This window comes from Bos grunniens, chromosome 11 (assembly GCF_055505025.1).
Source record: "Bos grunniens cultivar Pamir isolate PY7600 chromosome 11, Bosgru_T2T1.0, whole genome shotgun sequence".
Taxonomy (NCBI): domain Eukaryota; kingdom Metazoa; phylum Chordata; class Mammalia; order Artiodactyla; family Bovidae; genus Bos; species Bos grunniens.
In genome coordinates, this window is record NC_141175.1 from 58,787,729 (window position 1) to 58,806,443 (window position 18,715).

Genomic DNA, 18,715 nt, shown 5'->3' on the forward strand with positions numbered 1-18,715 from the left:
GTTCACAGTAACCTAGATTAGTGTTTGATTGAAGAACCAGGAGAAAGTGTGTGTCCACCAGAGGCTTGGGATTTGGGAGCTGTTTTAGAATTTTCTGCCCACCACAACTGTTGTTCTTATTCAGTTGCTCAGTCCTGTCTGACTCTTTGCAGCCTCATGGACTTCAGCTCGAAAGGCTTCCCTGTCCTTCACTATCTCCCAGAGATTGCTCAAACTCATGTTCACTGAGTCGATGATGCCATCCAACCATCTCATCCTCTGTGGCCCCTTTCTCCTCCTGCCCTCAATCCTTCCCAGCATTGGGGTCTTTTCCAATGAATTGGCTCTTTACATCAGTTGGCAAAATATTGGAGCTTCAGCTTCAGCATTAGTCTCTCCAATGAATATTAAGGGTTGATTTCCTTTAGGATTGACTGGTTTGGTCTCCTTGCTCTCCAGTAGGACTTAGCAAATGGAGAAAATGAAGAAGATCAATCCAGGAAGAGAAAATAGGATGAGCAAAGGATTCTAAGAGACTGTTGGGAAATGAAGATAAAAAAATGAATGCCGCACTCCAGCAATATGGCAGGCTAGCTGCTGGAGAAATCTGCCAAAAATCGCAAGCTGCTGAGGAAACTATCAAAAGCGTATTTCTACAGGAAGGCTGAGTTGCCCCTCTGAGGCAGAAACAATGAAAAAATGTGACTACAGAGAGATGAGCAGGAGTCAGAATTGCCTTGGATCCATCTGTTAATTCTGGCCAGGTAGATCAGAGATGGAGACAAAACTGTTAGATTAAATGAGAGATCCTTCAGATCAGATCAGATCAGTCGCTCAGTCACGTCCTACTCTTTGCGACCCCATGAATCGCAGCACACCAGGCCTCCCTGTCCATCACCAACTCCTGGAGTTCATTCAAACTCATGCCCATCAAGTCAGTGATGCCATCCAGCCATCTCATCCTCTGTCGTCCCCTTCTCCTCCTGCCCCCAATCCCTCCCAGCATCAGAGTCTTTTCCAGTGAGTCAACTCTTTGCATCAGGTGGCCAAAGTACTGGAGTTTCAGCTTTAGCATCATTCCTTCCAAAGAAATCCCAGGGCTGATCTCCTTCAGAATGGACTGGTTGGATCTCCTTACAGACCAAGGGACTTGCAAGAGTCTTCTCCAACACCACAGTTCAAAAGCATCAATCCTTTGGTGTTCAGCCTTCTTCACAGTCCAACTCTCACATCCATACATGACCACAGGAAAAATCATAGCCTTGACTAGACGAACCTTTGTTGGCAAAGTAATGTCTCTGCTTTTCAATATGCTATCTAGGTTATAACTTTCCTTCCAAGGAGTAAGCGTCTTTTAATTTCATGGCTGCAGTCACCATCTGTAGTGATTTTGGAGCCCAGAAAAATAAAGTCTGACACTGTTTCCACTGTTTCCCCATCTATTCCTTATGGGTACACAAAACCCTCAAAGGGGGGAAATTTCAACAGATGGAGTCAGATCTCACTTCCCAAGGGAAACAGTGGGATACTCACCATAGATAATTACTAGCCTTAAGATACCTTCTTTTGAGCTTCCCTGTGGCTCAGCGTAAGTCCAGCAATAAAAGAATCTGCCTGCGATGCAGGAGCCACAGGAGATCCGGGTCTGATCTCTGAGTCAGGAAGATCCCCTGCAGGAGGGCGTGGCAACCTACTTCAGTATTCTTGCCTGGAGAATCCCCATGGACAGAGGAGCCTGGCGAGCTACAGTCCACCGGGTTGCAAAGAGTCAGACATGACTGAAGTGACTGAACACACACACACCTACTTTTATTTCAGAGTGGAACCAAAATAAAGAGAAAGTTTCCTTAGAGAATTCCAACCAAAAGCCAACACTCATGCAGGTTTGGGGCTGGAAATCATATCATTTTTGGAACCAAAATCCTTTTTTAATTTATCTTTAAATATTTATTTATTCATTTAGCTGCGATTGGTGTTGGTTGCAGCACAGATCTTTTTGTTTTAGTGGCATCATGTGAGATCTAGTTCCCTGACCAGGGATGAGGCTTGGGGATCCCCTGTATGGATACCACTGAGTCTTAGCCACTGGACCACAGGGAAGTTCCCCTAAAACCTTTGAAAATGGTCGAAGGTTGGTGGTTTTCTCAGATGCTTGTAAGAAGCAGATCACCTCTAGGGACATGGTTCATAGACCCAAGCCAAAGACCATTCCCACAAAGTTCCTTTGATCATCAGGGGCACACCACCCAAAGAGACAATTCATCCTTCGTGGCCATTTTACTAGGATCAACGAGGGAAACATCACAACTTTTCCATTTTCTATACATATAAATTAAAATTTTTTACTAGGAGACCAATCAAGAAGATCAAAAATCACAAATGTACAGCTCAACGAATTCTGTCTCAGTGAAGACACCATGTCAAGAAAGAGAGTTGGAGAAAGAAATGGCAGCCCACTCCAGTTTTCTTGCCTGGGAAATCCCATAGACAGAGGAGCCTGTGGGCTGCAGTCTCTGATGTCACAAAGATTCAGACGTGACCTAGAGCCTAAACAACAACAATAGTGTGTACACAGCCTGGTACATAGTACATGCTCAATAAACAGTAGTCTTTGTGATGGTGGAACACGGACATGAACGTGCTGACCCTGGCAGATAGTAACTCTGCCTCCATGTCCTCGTTAATGGAACAGAAATCAAATGTCAGCTCTGTAGGCTTGTTGGAGGGTTGTAATGTGTTGGAGAAGACTCTTGAGAGTCCCTTAGACTGCAAGGAGATCCAACCAGTCCATTCTAAAGGAGATCAGTCCTGGGTGTTCTTTGGAAGGAATGATGCTAAAGCTGAAACTCCAGACTTGGCCACCTCATGCGAAGAGTTGACTCATTGGAAAAGACTGATGCTGGGAGGGATTGGGGGCGGGAGGAGAAAGGGACAACAGAGGATGAGATGGGATGGCATCACCGACTCGATGGACGTGAGTTTGAGTGAACTCCGTAAGTTGGTGATGGACCGGGGGGCCTGGCGTGCTGCAATTCATGGGGTCTCAAAGAGTCGGACACGACTGAGTGACTGAACTGAACTGAATGTGTAAGAGCCTGGTACATAGAAAGTGCTCAATAAACAGTAGTCATTGTGGGGGGTGGAGAGGTAGGCAGGGGGAGGAGTGTTGCCTACATTCCCAAAGCAAGCCTCGTGCTCCTTGTGGTCACCACCCTCACTCACCCTCCTCCCTGCAATGGTAGCCACTCTTCTGATTTCTACCTCAAAGATTTGTCTAGCCTGTTTTTGAACTGTTTACAGAAGAAATCCCACTGTATGGACTCTGTGTCTGGTTCCTTTCATTCAGTGTTGGGTTGGTGGGTTTCATCTATATAGCCACATGCAGCTTAAATGTGTTCATTTTCATTGCTGCCTAGTATGGATATATAACAATTTTTTTTATCCCCTTGATTGATATTTGGATTGCTTCCAGTTGGAGACTATAACAAGTAATGATGCTGTAAATGTTCTTGTTCATGTGTTTTGGTTTGTGGTTTTTTCTTTATTTTTTCCTCCTGATTCCTTTATAATTATTTCTGAAGCAATCGGGCAATACTCTTAAAATATGCTTGTGGGCACATAAATAGACACAACTTTTTTTTTAAGGCATTCTAATTACAACAATAATAGCAATTTAAAAAATAATAGTAACAATTTAAAAAACAGTAATGGGAAATGTTATGATTCTCATGACAACCCTAGTCGGTGAGTACTGTTATTATCCCCATTTTATTTTTTTTATTGATTTTTACTGGTGTATAATTGCTTTACAATGTTGTATTAGCTTCTGCTGTGCAGCAAAGTGAATCAGCTATATATTTACACGTACCTGCTCTTTTTTGGATTTCTTTCCCAGAGCACCAAGTAGAGTTCCCTGCGCTACACAGTAGGTTCTCATTAGTTATCTATTTTATACGTAGTATCAATAGTGCATATATGTCAGTCCCAATCTCCCAATTCATCCCACCCCTTACCTTTCCTCTTTGGTATTCATAGTGTGTTCTCTGCCTCTGTGTCTTATGCTTTTCTAACCTTCAAGAAGAGGAAGAATGGACTTCCCTGGTGGTCTGGTGGTTCAGAGTCTGTCTTCCAGTGCAGGGGACACAGGTTTAAACCCTTGTCTGGAAAGGTCCCACATGCCACTGGGCAACTAAGCCCATGGACCACCACTCAGTCCACCCTCTGGAGCCTGGGAGACTCAACTACTGAAGCCCTTACCTCATACAGCCCATGCTCTGCAGTAAGAGAAGCCACAGTAATGAGAAACTCTTGCAGTGAGAAGCCTGTGTGCCACAGGGAAGAGTAGCCCCGCTTGCCACAACTAGGGAAAGCCCACGAGCAGCAAAAACCAGCGCAGCCAAAAACAAATAAATAAAAATTTTTAAAAAATCTTCCAACTTAAAAAAAGAGAAGAAGAGCAAGAACAGTCTTAAAAGATACTCAATACTTAAAAGAGTATTGAAGTCACTAGAAGCCCAGTGTCATCTCACTTTGTTAAATGATCATAACATTTAACTGAACCTAGCCCTGGGATTTCTTTGGAAGGAATGATGCTACAGCTGAAACTCCAGTACTTTGGCCACCTCATGCGAAGAGTTGACTCATTGGAAAAGACTCTGATGCTGGGAGGGATTGGGGGCAAGAGGAAAAGGGGACGACAGAGGATGAGATGGTTGGATGGCATCACTGACTCGATGGACGTGAGTCTGATTGAACTCCGGGAGTTGGAGATGGACAGGGAGGCCTGGTGTGCTGCGATTCATGGGGTTGCAAAGAGTCGGACACGACTGAGCGACTGATCTGATCTGATCTGATCTGAGATTACCTGAGATAGTTCTTGCACTCAGTTATGGGTACACGGAGACACTTAGAAACTCAGAGTCAGAGAGAGAAGAAATCTTATATATCATCCAGCCCAGAATTTCCCAAACTTCAGTTGTAGAAATGCCACCTCTGTGATTTTTGGCATATTTTTGTACTACCTTACCATCACTTAATATTTTCTCTCAACCATCTAATGTTTTATCCCTGAAAGATCTGCTCCAGCTTTTCCCTGCTCAATGACAGCTGTGAATGGATGGATGGTTTTGATGTGCTAGCTATATTCTCTCTATTACACATGAAAATAAACACATAGCTATTTCATTTGTCAGCCTGCTACCTGTGTGAGACATTTTCCACACCTCCTTCAGGCCCGTCTCCACCTTGCTCTGAGAAGCTGAGACCTGAAGACCACCTCCAGCTGCTCCCTTGCTCTCTGGCTTTTGCGTGTATTCAGCTGAGAGGCACGGAGCTGCAGGTCAGGGTGCTCACGCCTCTGGCCTCTGACCTATTCTTCCCCAGTTGTCAGTGGCCATATTCTCTATTGAAGGCTACAGGTTTGGTCCTGCTGACCCTCTCTCACAGCTAATAGTTTCATGTTGTCAGAAAAGCAATTTTTGTCTTCTTCTGAGTTGCTGCCTGGGTAGTTTACAGTATGATAATTTTGCTCACACTCAGAGTCTGGACATTTTAGTTCAGCCGCTCAGTCGTGTCTGACTCTTTGCCACCCCATGGACTGCAGTGTGCCAGGCTTTCCTGTCCTTCACATCTCCCGGAGTTTGCTCAGATTCATGTCCATTGAGTCAATGATGTCATCCAACCATCTCATCCTTTATCAACCCCTTCTCCTGCCTTCAATCTTTCCCAGCATCAGGGTCTTTTCCAATGAATTGGCTCTTGGCCTCAGGTGGCCAAAGTATTGGAGCTTCAGCTTCAGCAGCAGTCCTTCCAATGAATATTCAGGGTTGATTTCCTTTAGGATTGACTGGTTTGATCTCCTTGAAGTCCAAGGGATTCTCAAGAGTCTTCTCCAGCACCCTAGTTTGAAAGGATCAATTCTTCAGCACTCAGCCATCTTTATGGTCCAACTCTTACATAGACTTGAGTTTAGGATTCCTGCCCTCAGGATTCCTGCTTTATGAGGTAGCTTTATTTATTTATTTACTTGTGTGCTTACTAATTTTGTCTGCATGGCATGCAGGATCAAACTCAGACCCATAGCAGTGGAAGTGCGGAGTCCTAAGCACTGCACCGCCAGGGATTCCCAGGGGCAGCTTTAAAATGACCATTTAGGACTTCCCTGGTGGTCCAGTGATCAGAATTCACTTGCCAGTGTAAGAGACATGGGTTTGATCCTTGGTATGGAAAGTTCACACTTGCCACAGAGCAACTAAGCCCCTGCCCCACAAGTTCTAAAGCTGTCGCACCCTAGAGCCAGTTCTGTGCCAACAAGAGAATCACCGCAATGAGAAGCTTGGTGCACAGAAACTAGAGAGTAGCCCCTGCTTGCTGCAGCTAGAGAAAAGCCTGCATGCAGCACAGCCAAAAATAAATAAATAAATATTTTAAAAAAGAACCACTGAGAGTTAAGTGCTAGAAAACTTAGTAACCTCCACATGCACTATCGTATAAGTATCAGGTGCTTGCTGCCCTGCTCTGTCTGTCCTGCTCACTCATGACCTTTCGTTGGATGACTGGCCTTCTCCCAGCTTACTGTGCCCCACCCTCTTCCCCCAGCTCTTAGAATCTTGACAGTAATAAATTTTATGACTCTACTTACTTTGTGTAGGTGTATTGAAAAAAGATGCCTTCAATCAACATGACCCCATGGGTTTCATTTCCTCAAAGTGGAAGTTCAGATGCTGAGGGAGCTCTGTCCTGTGCACCGCCCCCCACCCACCCCCACATAAGTGGCTCTGCCTCTGCACTCTGCAGGTCATAATCAGCACATTATTAATTAAGAACACCAGCTTCCAGTTTCTCAACATATCCCTTCAGGTCAAGGAGTGATAATGGCTTCCAGATGTTGCAAGTCTCTGGCATTTTACCGTCTCCTTTTGGCTCCCTTAATTGGGCTTCTGAGGTGGTACTAGTGGTAAAGAACCTACCTGCCAACACCAAAGACTTAAGAGACGTGGATTTGATCCCTGGGTCAGGAAGATCCCTTGGAGGAGGGCATGGCAATCCACTCCAGTATTCTTGCCCAGAGAATCCCATGGACAGAAGAGCCTGGTGGACTACAGTCCATAGCGTCGCACCGAGTGCAACATGACTGAAATGACTTAGCATGCATGCACCTGGTCAACAATTCCTTCACTGAGCTGTCCTCAGCTTCCCCCTTTCATGGGCCATCTGCTTTCTTCTAGGAGGGATGTGATGTCAAGCATCACCAATGGAAAGCATTCATTTCTTCCACCTATACAGGAGCTAGCTGATACCCAGGAGGGAACCCACTCATCCAAGGTCCCTTGGCTATGAGTGCCAGAGTTAGGAATGGTCTTCTTGGTTCAATGCACTTCTTCTCTTTAAATCTTTCTTTCTTTTGCTGCACCGGGTCTTACAGCATTTGGAATCTTTGGTCTTCATTATGGCATTTAGTTGCAGCATTGCAGTATGTGGGATTTAGCTCCCCAACCAGGGATCAAACCCAGGCCCCCAGCATTGGGAGCCCAGAGTCTTAGCTGCTGGACCATCAAGGAAGTCCCTGATTCAATGCCCTTCTCACCATAGATGTTATTTCTCAGGGGAGAAACCGGTCTGTTCTGATAACAGTGCCCAAGTGTTCCTTGTTGCTTACTAATCTCTCTCTTACACTCCCTTCCCTGTCCTGCTCCACTTGTTGCTGGGCTACCTGGCCCAAGGTAGATGGCTCATTCCTTCTCTCCCCTAACTCAACACTCACATCTGTCCTATATCGCCCTTCCAGAGTGCTCGCCTTTTCTCAAACACACAAGTACATTACCTCTCTGCTTTGATCACAAGCCCTTCCCAGCAGAGGCCCAAAGGTCTAACCAAATACCTCTTCCTCTCTCAGCCCGGTGCCCAACTTTTCTCCTCTATCCAGAAAGAATGGTTGCCTCCCCTGTTCTTCCAAAACTTTAACTTAACACTGGCCTGAATGGCCACTAGTGGGTATGTGTTTTCCTGATGATGCTGCGATTGCTGCTTTGAATGCTCATGCAGTATTCCTCTTTCTGACTCAAATAGTCCCTTCACTGTGCTATGTTGAATTAAATTGCATTCATTGGGCCATCAAGAGCATTCAGATGTGAAAGATACTCTGATGAGTCACAGATGAATGCCTATCATGGTCATTTTAAGCAATTCTTTATGTATTCATTTATTCATTCATTCATTTATATTTGGCTGTGCTGGGTCTTCATTGCTGTGTGTGTGCTTTCTCTAGTTTGTAGCAAGCAGGGGCTACTCTTTGTTGCAGTGCACAGGCTTTTCAGTGCGGTGGCTTTTGTGGTGCACATGGATTCTAGGGCTTCAGGAATTGTGGGTCCCGGGCTCTAGAGCACAGGCTCAACAGTTGTGGCACATGGGCTTAGTTTTACCTTGGCATATGGGATCTTCCCAGATCAGGGATTGAACCTGCATCTCCGGGATTGGCGGGCGGACTCTTTACCACTGAGCCACCAGAGAAGCCCTATTCTAGACATTTTTAATGATTATTTATTTTCAAATGATATATTGATGAGATGGTCTGAGTCAAGGGTGGAGTCCAGGTGGGGGATGGGGCTCTTGCCAGTCTCTAATTTTTCCCCTGAGGTCTGAGGTAAAGGGGTGAGGAAGCAATCATCCAGTTTTATTATGGGTCCTGGGTCCTCTAACCAAGGTCCTTAGATGGGCAGCATTGGCCCTATAAACCCCAGTGATCCCTTGCAAACTGTCGAGTGAGGGTGTACCTTGGGGGAGTGGGGATGAGGGGAGGGACAGGGAGGAGCCTAAGAGCTCTCCTTGAATTCCCAGAGGGACTCAGCTCCAAAGAACACTTTGGCCTCCTTCATTCCTTCCTTCCTGTGGCCTTGACAATGAGTGCAGCCTTGCTGAGCTCCACATTGGATTGGGTCAAAGCTTCTGCAAGTTATCTGCTGTTCTTGCTGGGTTTTTCCTCTCTGAAAGGATTTGCCATGGGGATCCTGAGGAAGGGTAGCACTGGCTTCATTGCTGTTGTTCAGTTGTTAAATCATGACTGACTCTTTGCGACTCTATGGACTGCAGCACACCAGGCTTTCCTGTCCTTCATTATCTCCAGAGTTTGCTCAAACTGATGTCCACTGAGTCAATGATGCCATCTAATCATCTCATACTCTGTCGCCCCCTTCTCCTCTTGCCCTCAGTCGTTCCCAGCACCAGGGTCTTTCCCAATGAATTGGTTCTTTGAATCAAGTGGCCAAAGTATTGGAGCTTCAGCTTCAACAACAGTCCTTCCAATGAATATTCAGGGTTGATTTCCTTTAGGATTGACTGGTTTGATCTCCTTGAAGTCCAAGGGACTCTCAAGAGTCTTCTCCAGCATCACTGTTCAAAACTATCAATTCTTTGGCACTCAGCCCTCTTTGTGGTCCCGTTCTCACATCCATACGTGACTACTGGAAAAACCATAGCTTTGACTAGACGGACCTTTGTCGGCAAAGTGTTGTCTCTGCTTTTCACTATGCTGTCTAGGTTTGTCATGCGTGTGTGGCCTAAGTCCTTTCAATCACGTCCAACTCTTTGCGACCCTACGGACTATAGCCCACCAGTCTCCTCTGTCCATGGAATTCTCCAGGCAAGAATACTGGATTGGGTTGCCATGCCTTCCTCCAAGAGATCTTCTAGACCCAGGGATCAAACGCATGTCTTTTACATCTCCTGCATTGGCAGGCGGGTTCTTTACCACTAGTGCCACTTGGGAAGCCTGGGAAGGTTTGTTATAGCGGCAGCTTATTTGGGATTATTTGAATCCAGAGTCATGGCCATGTTTTTGCCTCCTTCAGATGTAGTTCCTATGAATGTCCATCCAGGACCTGAGCTTGGGAGGCAAAGTCCTTTCTGGAGAATGTCTGGAGCCACCTCCGTGTTTATCCATCTTGGTGGGCTGTTCTACTGGCAGTCAACTCCCACCTCTGAGCACCTCAGGGACCTTGGACTGTGAACTAAAGTGATCACATGTCAGGAGGACAGAATTCCCAGAAAGGGCCATGTTTTCAGGCAGAAATCTTGGCTCTTGGAGGGAAATCTGGAGCGGGTAGTGACTATAGGGCTGGCTCTCCAGAACCTTCTCCCACAGAGGAACAAAGAACTGGAATGGAGATGTGGGTTTCAGGATTGATGGGTGGTCTGGGTTTTACTGCCCATGATTCTCTTCTTCCCTTTTTTCTATCTCACTCAGAAGGAAGAGGCCTTGGCAGTGAGTGAAGTTTATGGGAGCCTAATGTGGCTTCAGGGCTTCCCTGGTGGCTCAGTGGTAAAGAACCCACCTGCTAATGCAGGAGACAAGGTTCAATCCCTGGATCAGGACGATCCCCTGGAGAAGGAAATGGCAATCCACTCCAGTATTGTTGCCTGGGAAATCTCATGGACAGAGCAGACTGGAGGGCTGCAGTCCATGGAGTCACAAAGAGTCAGACATGAATTAGGGACTAAACAAACAATATGGCTTCAACCCTAGAAGGTGGTGTTGTGCCCAAGGTCCTCTGGATGTCCTGCCACCTCACAGAACCCTGGAAGGGTGCCCCAGACTGTCCACCTCCACACCTGCTCTGCCAGTGCCAGCTCCCTGTGTGTTCTTGGGCAAGTCACTGAACTTCTCTGAGTCTTGACTCCCTCAGCTGTCAGAGGGAGATGATACTCCTACAAGGCCCTCAGTGTTACTCTGAGGATCAAGATGATGACTGTGGATGTCTTTAATTTACTCTCAAGTGTGATCAGTATGAATTATTATTTATCCTGGGATGCCTTCCTTCCTTTGGGCCCTGCTACATGAACCAAGGTGTAAATGGTTAGTAATGAACATTTTGTTTCCCTTTTCGAACCACTATTTGCCCTTGTAACCAAGACCTCCATGCCTTTATTCAGAGAAAAAAGAAGGCGATCAATTTCAAGTTTGCAGGCAGGTGGGGAAATACAACTTCTGAGTTGGAGGGGAGGATCCTGTTTCCTTCATGGGCTACTTTGCTGGCACTGCCACCTCTCGTCACAGAAGGATGGACCTAGTAATCACCTACGTTGTCAGGGAAGTCCCATGCAGAATGCTGAGGGGAAAAGAATCTCCAAGGACAAAACACTTGCTGGGAAAGTCAACTTCCCAAACTTCCTCTATTTGTAAGCTGCTTCAAACAAGTTAATGCTTCCACAAGGCTGTTTTCAGTTGGAAAGCTGAAAAGAGACCACATCAGTGGAAAAGGGAAATGAGTCTTTCCTGGCATTCCTTGTTAGGCTGGTTAAAGGGGAGACAACTGCCAAAAAAGTTTAGTAACATTTGAAGTCTCCTGTCGAGTTCAAGGTGTTTGTTTTCATCCGATGGGCTGGCAGCTGCTTTCTCTCTCTCTTGCTCAATCCTTTCTCCTGCATTCCATCAGAGTTCTTGTTTCCTGTCCAAGGGGCTCAATTCCTTTTTGAGCAATTTCTGTTTTGTACTCTGATCTCTTCTTCATCCTCTAAATATGGACACTGATTCATCCAAGTGTTTCCCAGTTAACCTTGGTGTAGCCCCACATCGCCTTCCTCAGCATCTGGCTCATAAATTAATTCGTCTTTCAAGTCTAACTCAATTCTGTACGTCACTTTCCTGTTTGCAAACTTTTCATCAGGCTCCTTATTATCTACTAAAATAGCTTTCATCTCCTAAGCTTGGTCTTAAGGGCCTTCTTCCATCTGGTCCCCAGGGCAACAACCAGCACAGACTTGCAGATGAACCCGGTTGCTCCTGCTCACTCATCCCTTTGTCAGACACCTGTTGATCCCAGACACCCTTTCCAACCTCATCTCCCATTTCTCCCTACTCCTGCCCTGCTCCCTGGCCCAGTTCCCATTCACCCCCTTTCTCCAAGGCCTCACCTTTCCTGTGTCTGCATATTTGTTATACTATTCCTTCCACCCCAGCTCTTTAACTTCCCTCTTAAAACCTCCCAAGAGCTATCTCAGATGGCACTTCCTCATCAGTCCAGCCTGTGTGGATGGAGCCTGACCATATTGTAGGAGATCTGGGTGGGCAGTTTCCCACATAGCCCAGAGCTGCCCAGACTCCTAGAGGAAAATCTTCCAGGTTCCTTCCTGAAAGGTGGGTCAGGCTGCCAGCATGTTCTGAACCTTGAGTGGCAAGAAGAGTTGAAAGTCCTTGAATTTATAAATTAATGGCATGAATCCTCCATCATTCTGTTCTACAATCCACATATTCAGTCTTTTGGCCCTCAATCCAGAGACCCACTCTGTTACCCTCTGCAGAGAGTGAAAGAAACTCCAGATTTCTACTGCAAGAGAGGGATATGTGCCTAGTGGAATCAAAAGGGTCTTAAGGGACCTAGAAAAGACATTAACAGTAGATACTCATAGATTGTTTACCAAGCGCAAACATTGATTTTGGTGAGCGCAAGGTAATTTACATAATCCTAGCTTGGTTTGCATCTATAAACATATATTTACATTTATTGTTGTTGTTTGTTCTTGTTGTTCTAGTCACTAGGTTATGACCTACTCTTCGCGACCCCATGGACTGTAGCCGGCCAGGCTCCTCTGTGGGATTTCCCAGGCAAGAATTCTGGAGTGGGTTGCCATTTCCTTCTCCAGGGGATCGTCCCGATCCAAGATCGAAACTGTGTCTCCTGCATTGGCAGGCGGGTTCTTTACCACTGAGCCACCTGGGAAGCCCACTTACATATTCTGACTACTCCTCAGACAGTGCTTCTCCTAGTCCTCACCCAATTAACCACACAACTCCTGCTTGCTGGACCCAGAAGTTCCTGCAGCTCCAGTTTCCTCCCTCTGAGGAGTCTGTGGAGTGAAACATTTGCTCTATCTGTTTCCAAGTCATACTTGGGATTGGGTTCGAAAGGCCGTTCAGCCAGTTATTCTACCTTGGTTTGCTTTCCTGCTTCCAAAATGTTATTGCTATTATTTCTTCCTCAGATTCTTCCACACAAAGTATCTCTGTAATTACGCTAGTGGGCCAAGAGATGTTTATCTCTATGGAGAGAGTTTCCCACACCTCTGACTTGCCACTGCCAACTCCCCACACCTGCATCCTGCCGGAGGCCACACCATGAATCAAGCGCAAGGGACAGGCCTGTGTGCATTCAGGGCACCTACTTGGCCGTGCTCTTGAAACAGCAAATAAGCCATGCAAAAGGTGATGATAAGTGGATGGACTCACCTCTCCCTTGTACCTCACATGGGCAGACACAAAACTCAGCGGTCTCAGCCGCCTGAGTGGAGGAGCCGAGAGCATCAGGCGCTCTGCCTTGGATACCCCCAGCCACGTCAGCAGCCTGAAGTCATTTATACTCTTATATGTGACCGTAGCTCTGCCATTCAGGAAGGAACACTGCTCAGCTCCACGTGTGCGCTCTGAGCCTTGTCCTTGTGGCTGAACTGGGCCATCTCTCCTCCTTTGCAATTGGGTGACCCGGCTTTAGAGTTTCCATGTATGTCCGTTTCTGGGCTTCCCATAAACAGGTCTCCCCACGACCTGCCACTCCTTAGGACTCTGAAGAAAGGTAAATGAGGAAAGGGCTTTTTTTGCTTGCTGTAGTTGTTTTTAATTTTCGTTTACTTATTTTTGGTGGTGCTGGGTTTTCCTTGGCGCGTGTAGACTTCCTCTAGCGTCGGCCAGAGCGGGCTACGCTCTAGTTGTGGTGCGCTGGCTTCTCGTCACTGTGGCTCCTCTTGTTGTGGAGCACAGGCTTTAGAGCACAGACTCAGTAGTTGTGGCACACAGGCCCAGTTGCCTGGGGCATGTGGAATCTTCTCAGACCAGGGATCAAACCCACATCCCCTTGCACTGGCAGGCAAATTCTTAACCACTGTACTACCAGGGAAGTCCAGGGTTCATTCTTTGTGCTGTATAGTCTATGGGCTTTGACAAATGTATGATAATATGGATTCACCATTAGAGTATCATATAGAATATTTTCACTGCCCTAAAAAAAAATCCTCTGGCTATGTTTAGTTTTGGCGGGGGGCTTCCCAGGTAGCGCTAGTGGTAAAGAGCCAATGCTTGCCAAGGCAGGAGATTTAAGTGACACAGCTTTGATCCCTGGGTTGGGAAGATCCCCTGGAAGAGGAAATGGCAACTCACTCCAGTATTCTTGCCTGGAGAATCCCATGGACAGAGGAGCCTGGCAAGTATAGTCCATAAAGTCACAAAGAGTTGAACACGACTGAAGCAACTTAACATGTTTAATTTTTAAATCTTGAACACTCTACTTAAAAGTTGATGTACCCATCATATCTACCTCTGTGCTCTTCTTCACTGGGATGGAGTGGGGAGGGGGTGAAGGGGTTGGGAGCTTCCAGAGGAGGCTGCATTTCTCAGCGCTTTGTTCTTTTCTTCTGCTCACACAATACCTCTCCGGGAAGGAGGTAATTGCCACAAATCAGTAAAAGTTGAACCTTTGTATTTTCCTTCCCTTCCTCTTTCTTGAGCTGCATCACCCCAGATCCAGCAGTGAGAGGCAGTTGGCACTCACTTAAGAAAGCCATCTGATGGCGGCGCTGGAGAGGGGGCGCTGAGCTGTTGGGTATGAAGTGTAACAGAACAGACTTTACCACCTGAAACTGCTGCTTCAAGTTCAGATCAGGCAGGGAACAAACCTCGAAACAACCAACAAGACCAAAGAAGAGTACACTTAAGTTGAAGACACAACACTTGATCTGAAACAAGAAGTTTGTGCCTACTCAACAGCTTTGAAAGAGCACTTCCCAACGCTGCTAGTAGTCTTTGTTTTCTTCAGTGCTGTACTGTGAGATTGCCCGGTGCAGCAGCAGTTGTATTCTTTATTAGCTTGATAGATCGTTTTCTCTCGCTCTTTTTTTTTTTTTTAATACTAGCAACTTTCATTCTTTGAAACGTCTGCTGAAAAAGAAGAATCAGCAAATACTACTGAAAGTGCAATATTTGATTATCACTGCGAGATGAGCTTTGATCCAAACCTTCTCCACAACAATGGACATAATGGGTACCCCAATGGTACTTCAGCAGCACTGCGTGAGACTGGGGTTATTGAAAAACTGCTAACCTCTTATGGATTTATTCAGTGTTCAGAACGGCAAGCTAGACTTTTCTTCCACTGTTCACAGTATAATGGCAACCTGCAGGACTTAAAAGTAGGAGATGATGTTGAATTTGAAGTATCATCTGACCGGCGGACTGGGAAACCCATAGCTGTTAAACTGGTGAAGATAAAACAGGAAATCCTCCCTGAAAAAATGAATTAATGGACAAGAAGTGTTTTATCTGACTTACACCCCTGAAGACGTTGAAGGGAATGTTCAGCTGGAAACTGGAGATAAAATAAACTTTGTAATTGATAACAATTTGATAAAATTGTTAAACAATTGATAACAATTGTTTACATACTGGTGCTGTAAGTGCTCGTAATATTATGCTGTTGAAAAAGAAACAAGCTCGCTATCAGGGAGTAGTTTGTGCCATGAAAGAGGCGTTTGGCTTTATTGAAAGAGGCGATATTGTAAAGGAGATATTCTTTCACTGTAGTGAATTTAAGGGTGACTTAGAATCCTTACAGCCTGGAGATGACGTGGAATTCACAATCAAGGACCGAAATGGTAAAGAAGTTGCAACAGATGTCAGACTGTTGCCTCAAGGAACAGTCATTTTTGAAGATATCAGCATTGAACATTTTGAAGGAACTGTAACCAAAGTCATCCCCAAAGTACCCAGTAAAAACCAGAATGACCCATTGCCAGGACGCATCAAAGTTGATTTTGTGATTCCTAAAGAACTTCCCTTTGGAGACAAAGATACAAAATCCAAGGTGACCCTGTTGGAAGGTGACCACGTTAGGTTTAATATTTCAACAGACCGTCGTGACAAATTAGAACGAGCAACCAACATAGAAGTTCTATCAAATACATTTCAGTTCACTAATGAAGCCAGAGAGAGGGGTGTAATTGCTGCCATGAGAGATGGTTTTGGTTTCATCAAGTGTGTGGATCATGATGCTCGTATGTTCTTCCACTTCAGTGAAATTCTGGATGGGAACCAGCTTCATATTGCAGATGAAGTAGAGTTTACTGTGGTTCCTGATATGCTCTCTGCCCAAAGAAATCATGCTATTAGGATTAAAAAACTTCCCAAGGGCATTGTTTCATTCCACTCCCATTCATATCATCGTTTTCTGGGCACTGTAGAAAAAGAGGCCACTTTTTCGAATCCTAAAACCACTAGCCCAAATAAAGGCAAAGAAAAGGAGGCTGAGGATGGCATTATTGCTTATGATGATTGTGGGGTGAAATTGACTATTGCTTTTCAAGCCAAGGATGTGGAAGGATCTACTTCTCCTCAAATAGGAGACAAGGTTGAATTTAGTATTAGTGACAAACAGAGGCCTGGACAGCAGATTGCAACTTGTGTGCGACTCTTAGGTCGTAATTCGAACTCCAAGAGGCTCTTGGGTTATGTGGCAACTTTGAAGGATAATTTTGGATTTATTGAAACAGCCAATCATGATAAGGAAATCTTTTTCCATTACAGTGAGTTCTCTGGTGATGTTGATAGCCTGGAACTGGGGGACATGGTCGAGTACAGCTTGTCCAAAGGAAAAGGCAACAAAGTCAGTGCAGAAAAAGTGAACAAAACACACTCAGTGAATGGCATTACTGAGGAAGCTGATCCCACCATCTACTCTGGTAAAGTCATTCGCCCCTTGAGGAGTGTTGATCCAACACAGAATGAGTACCAAGGAATGATTGAGATTGTGGACGAAGGGGATATGAAAGGTGAAGTCTATCCATTTGGCATAGTTGGGATGGCCAACAAAGGGGATTGCCTACAGAAAGGGGAGAGTGTCAAGTTCCAGTTGTGTGTCCTGGGCCAAAACGCACAGACTATGGCCTACAACGTCACACCCCTGCGTAGGGCTACAGTGGAGTGTGTGAAAGATCAGTTTGGCTTCATTAACTATGAAGTAGGAGATAGCAAGAAGCTCTTTTTCCATGTGAAAGAAGTTCAGGATGGCATTGAGCTACAGGCAGGAGATGAGGTGGAATTCTCAGTGATTCTTAATCAGCGCACTGGCAAGTGCAGTGCTTGTAATGTTTGGCGAGTCTGCGAGGGCCCCAAGGCTGTTGCAGCTCCACGACCTGATAGGCTGGTCAATCGCTTGAAGAATATCACCCTGGATGATGCCAGTGCTCCTCGCCTAATGGTTCTTCGTCAGCCAAGGGGACCAGATAACTCAATGGGATTTGGTGCAGAAAGAAAGATCCGTCAAGCTGGTGCGATTGACTAACCACATCCACAAAGCACATCATTAATCCACTATGATCAAGTTGGGGGAATTCTGGTGAAGGGTTCTGAATATCTTCCTCTTCATCCCTCCCAAAATCTGGAATACTTATTCTATTGAGCTATTACACCAGTTTTAACACCTTCCTCGTGTTATGTTTAAAAAAATAAATAAATTTAAGAAAACCATTTTAAAATTATGCACAGTTGCAGCCTGGAAAACTTAAGGTGGCGCCTTATAGTATCAATTTTAGGAGCTTTATTTGGTGCATTTAACGCAACTGGTAATCGCAAAATCCACTTCGCCTGTGTAAGAGAAAAATATAGACTGTTAACTTGTTGGCCCTATGAAATTCTGCACTTGATATTTAGTATATACTCTACCTTCATTACTTCTGGCAAGATTTCTGCCTTAGCACTCAGTTGCATTCTTTTTCCTTTTCTGTTTATTATGCTTTAATTCTGAGGACCATATGAGGGTAGAATATATTAAAAATTACCAAAATTTGTATAGGCAAACCATTTCCTTAAGTTGATGGCCAAATGTTAAAATGTTATTTTTCATATCATTTATAATCTTGTCACAGTCCACTTAACGAAGTTTGGTTAGATTTCAGTGAAAATTATCTTCCAGAGTAGTTTTTTTTTTTTTTCCTGGCGTGGGGGGTGGGTAACTTTACTAAAATTAGTATGTATGGTGCAGAATTTCATGCAAATGAGGTGTGCCAGCAGTGTGATAATTTAAACGTATTTAAACAAAAACAAAAAGACGAATGCACAAACTTGCTGCTGCTTAGATCACTGCAGCTTATAGGACCCAGTTTCTTTTACTGATTTCAAAACAAAACAAAAGAAAAAATAATAAAAAAGTTGTGCCTGAAATGAATCTTGTTTCTTTTATAAGTAGCCGCCTGGTTCCTGTGTCCTGTAAAAACAGGCACTTGACCCTTGGTGTAGCTTCTGTTCGACTTTTTATCACGGGAACGGATTGGTCTGATTTCTTGGCCCTCATCTTGAATTGGTCATATACAAGGTCCCTGGCCAGTGGACTGAAGGCTTTGTCTAAGATGACATGGGTCAGCTCAGGGGATGTGGGGGAGGGTGTTTTATCTTCCCCGTTGTCGTTTGAGGTTTTGATCTTCTCTGAGTAAAGAGGCCATTTATCTTTGTAAACACATAACATTTTGCTTTCTCCAGTTTTCTGTTAATGGCGAAAGAATGGAAGCGAATAAAGTTTTACTGATTTTTGAGACACTAAAAAAAAAAAGAAAGCCATCTAATGAAAACATAAGTCCTTTTATTTTTGTGGTGACCTATTATGAGGAGTTTATAAATGCACATTTTACTCTTTTGTCAGAACATTGATACAAAGCACCTGCCTTGGTTTTCTGGAAAAGTTCACATGCTAAAAATAGCATTGGG

At 45.0% G+C, this 18,715-nt stretch overlaps 1 protein-coding gene across 1 annotated transcript; it reads left to right on the forward strand.

The window, feature by feature from the left end:
- The first annotated feature begins 14,514 nt into the window (after positions 1 to 14,514).
- Positions 14,515 to 18,564, forward strand: LOC147363141 (cold shock domain-containing protein E1-like). Its single transcript, XM_086326555.1, is given in 3 exon segments — positions 14,515 to 15,255; positions 15,257 to 15,360; positions 15,395 to 18,564. Coding segments are annotated over 3 exon segments (2,304 nt in total). The 5' UTR covers positions 14,515 to 14,958; the 3' UTR covers positions 17,298 to 18,564.
- The last annotated feature ends 151 nt before the right edge of the window (positions 18,565 to 18,715 follow it).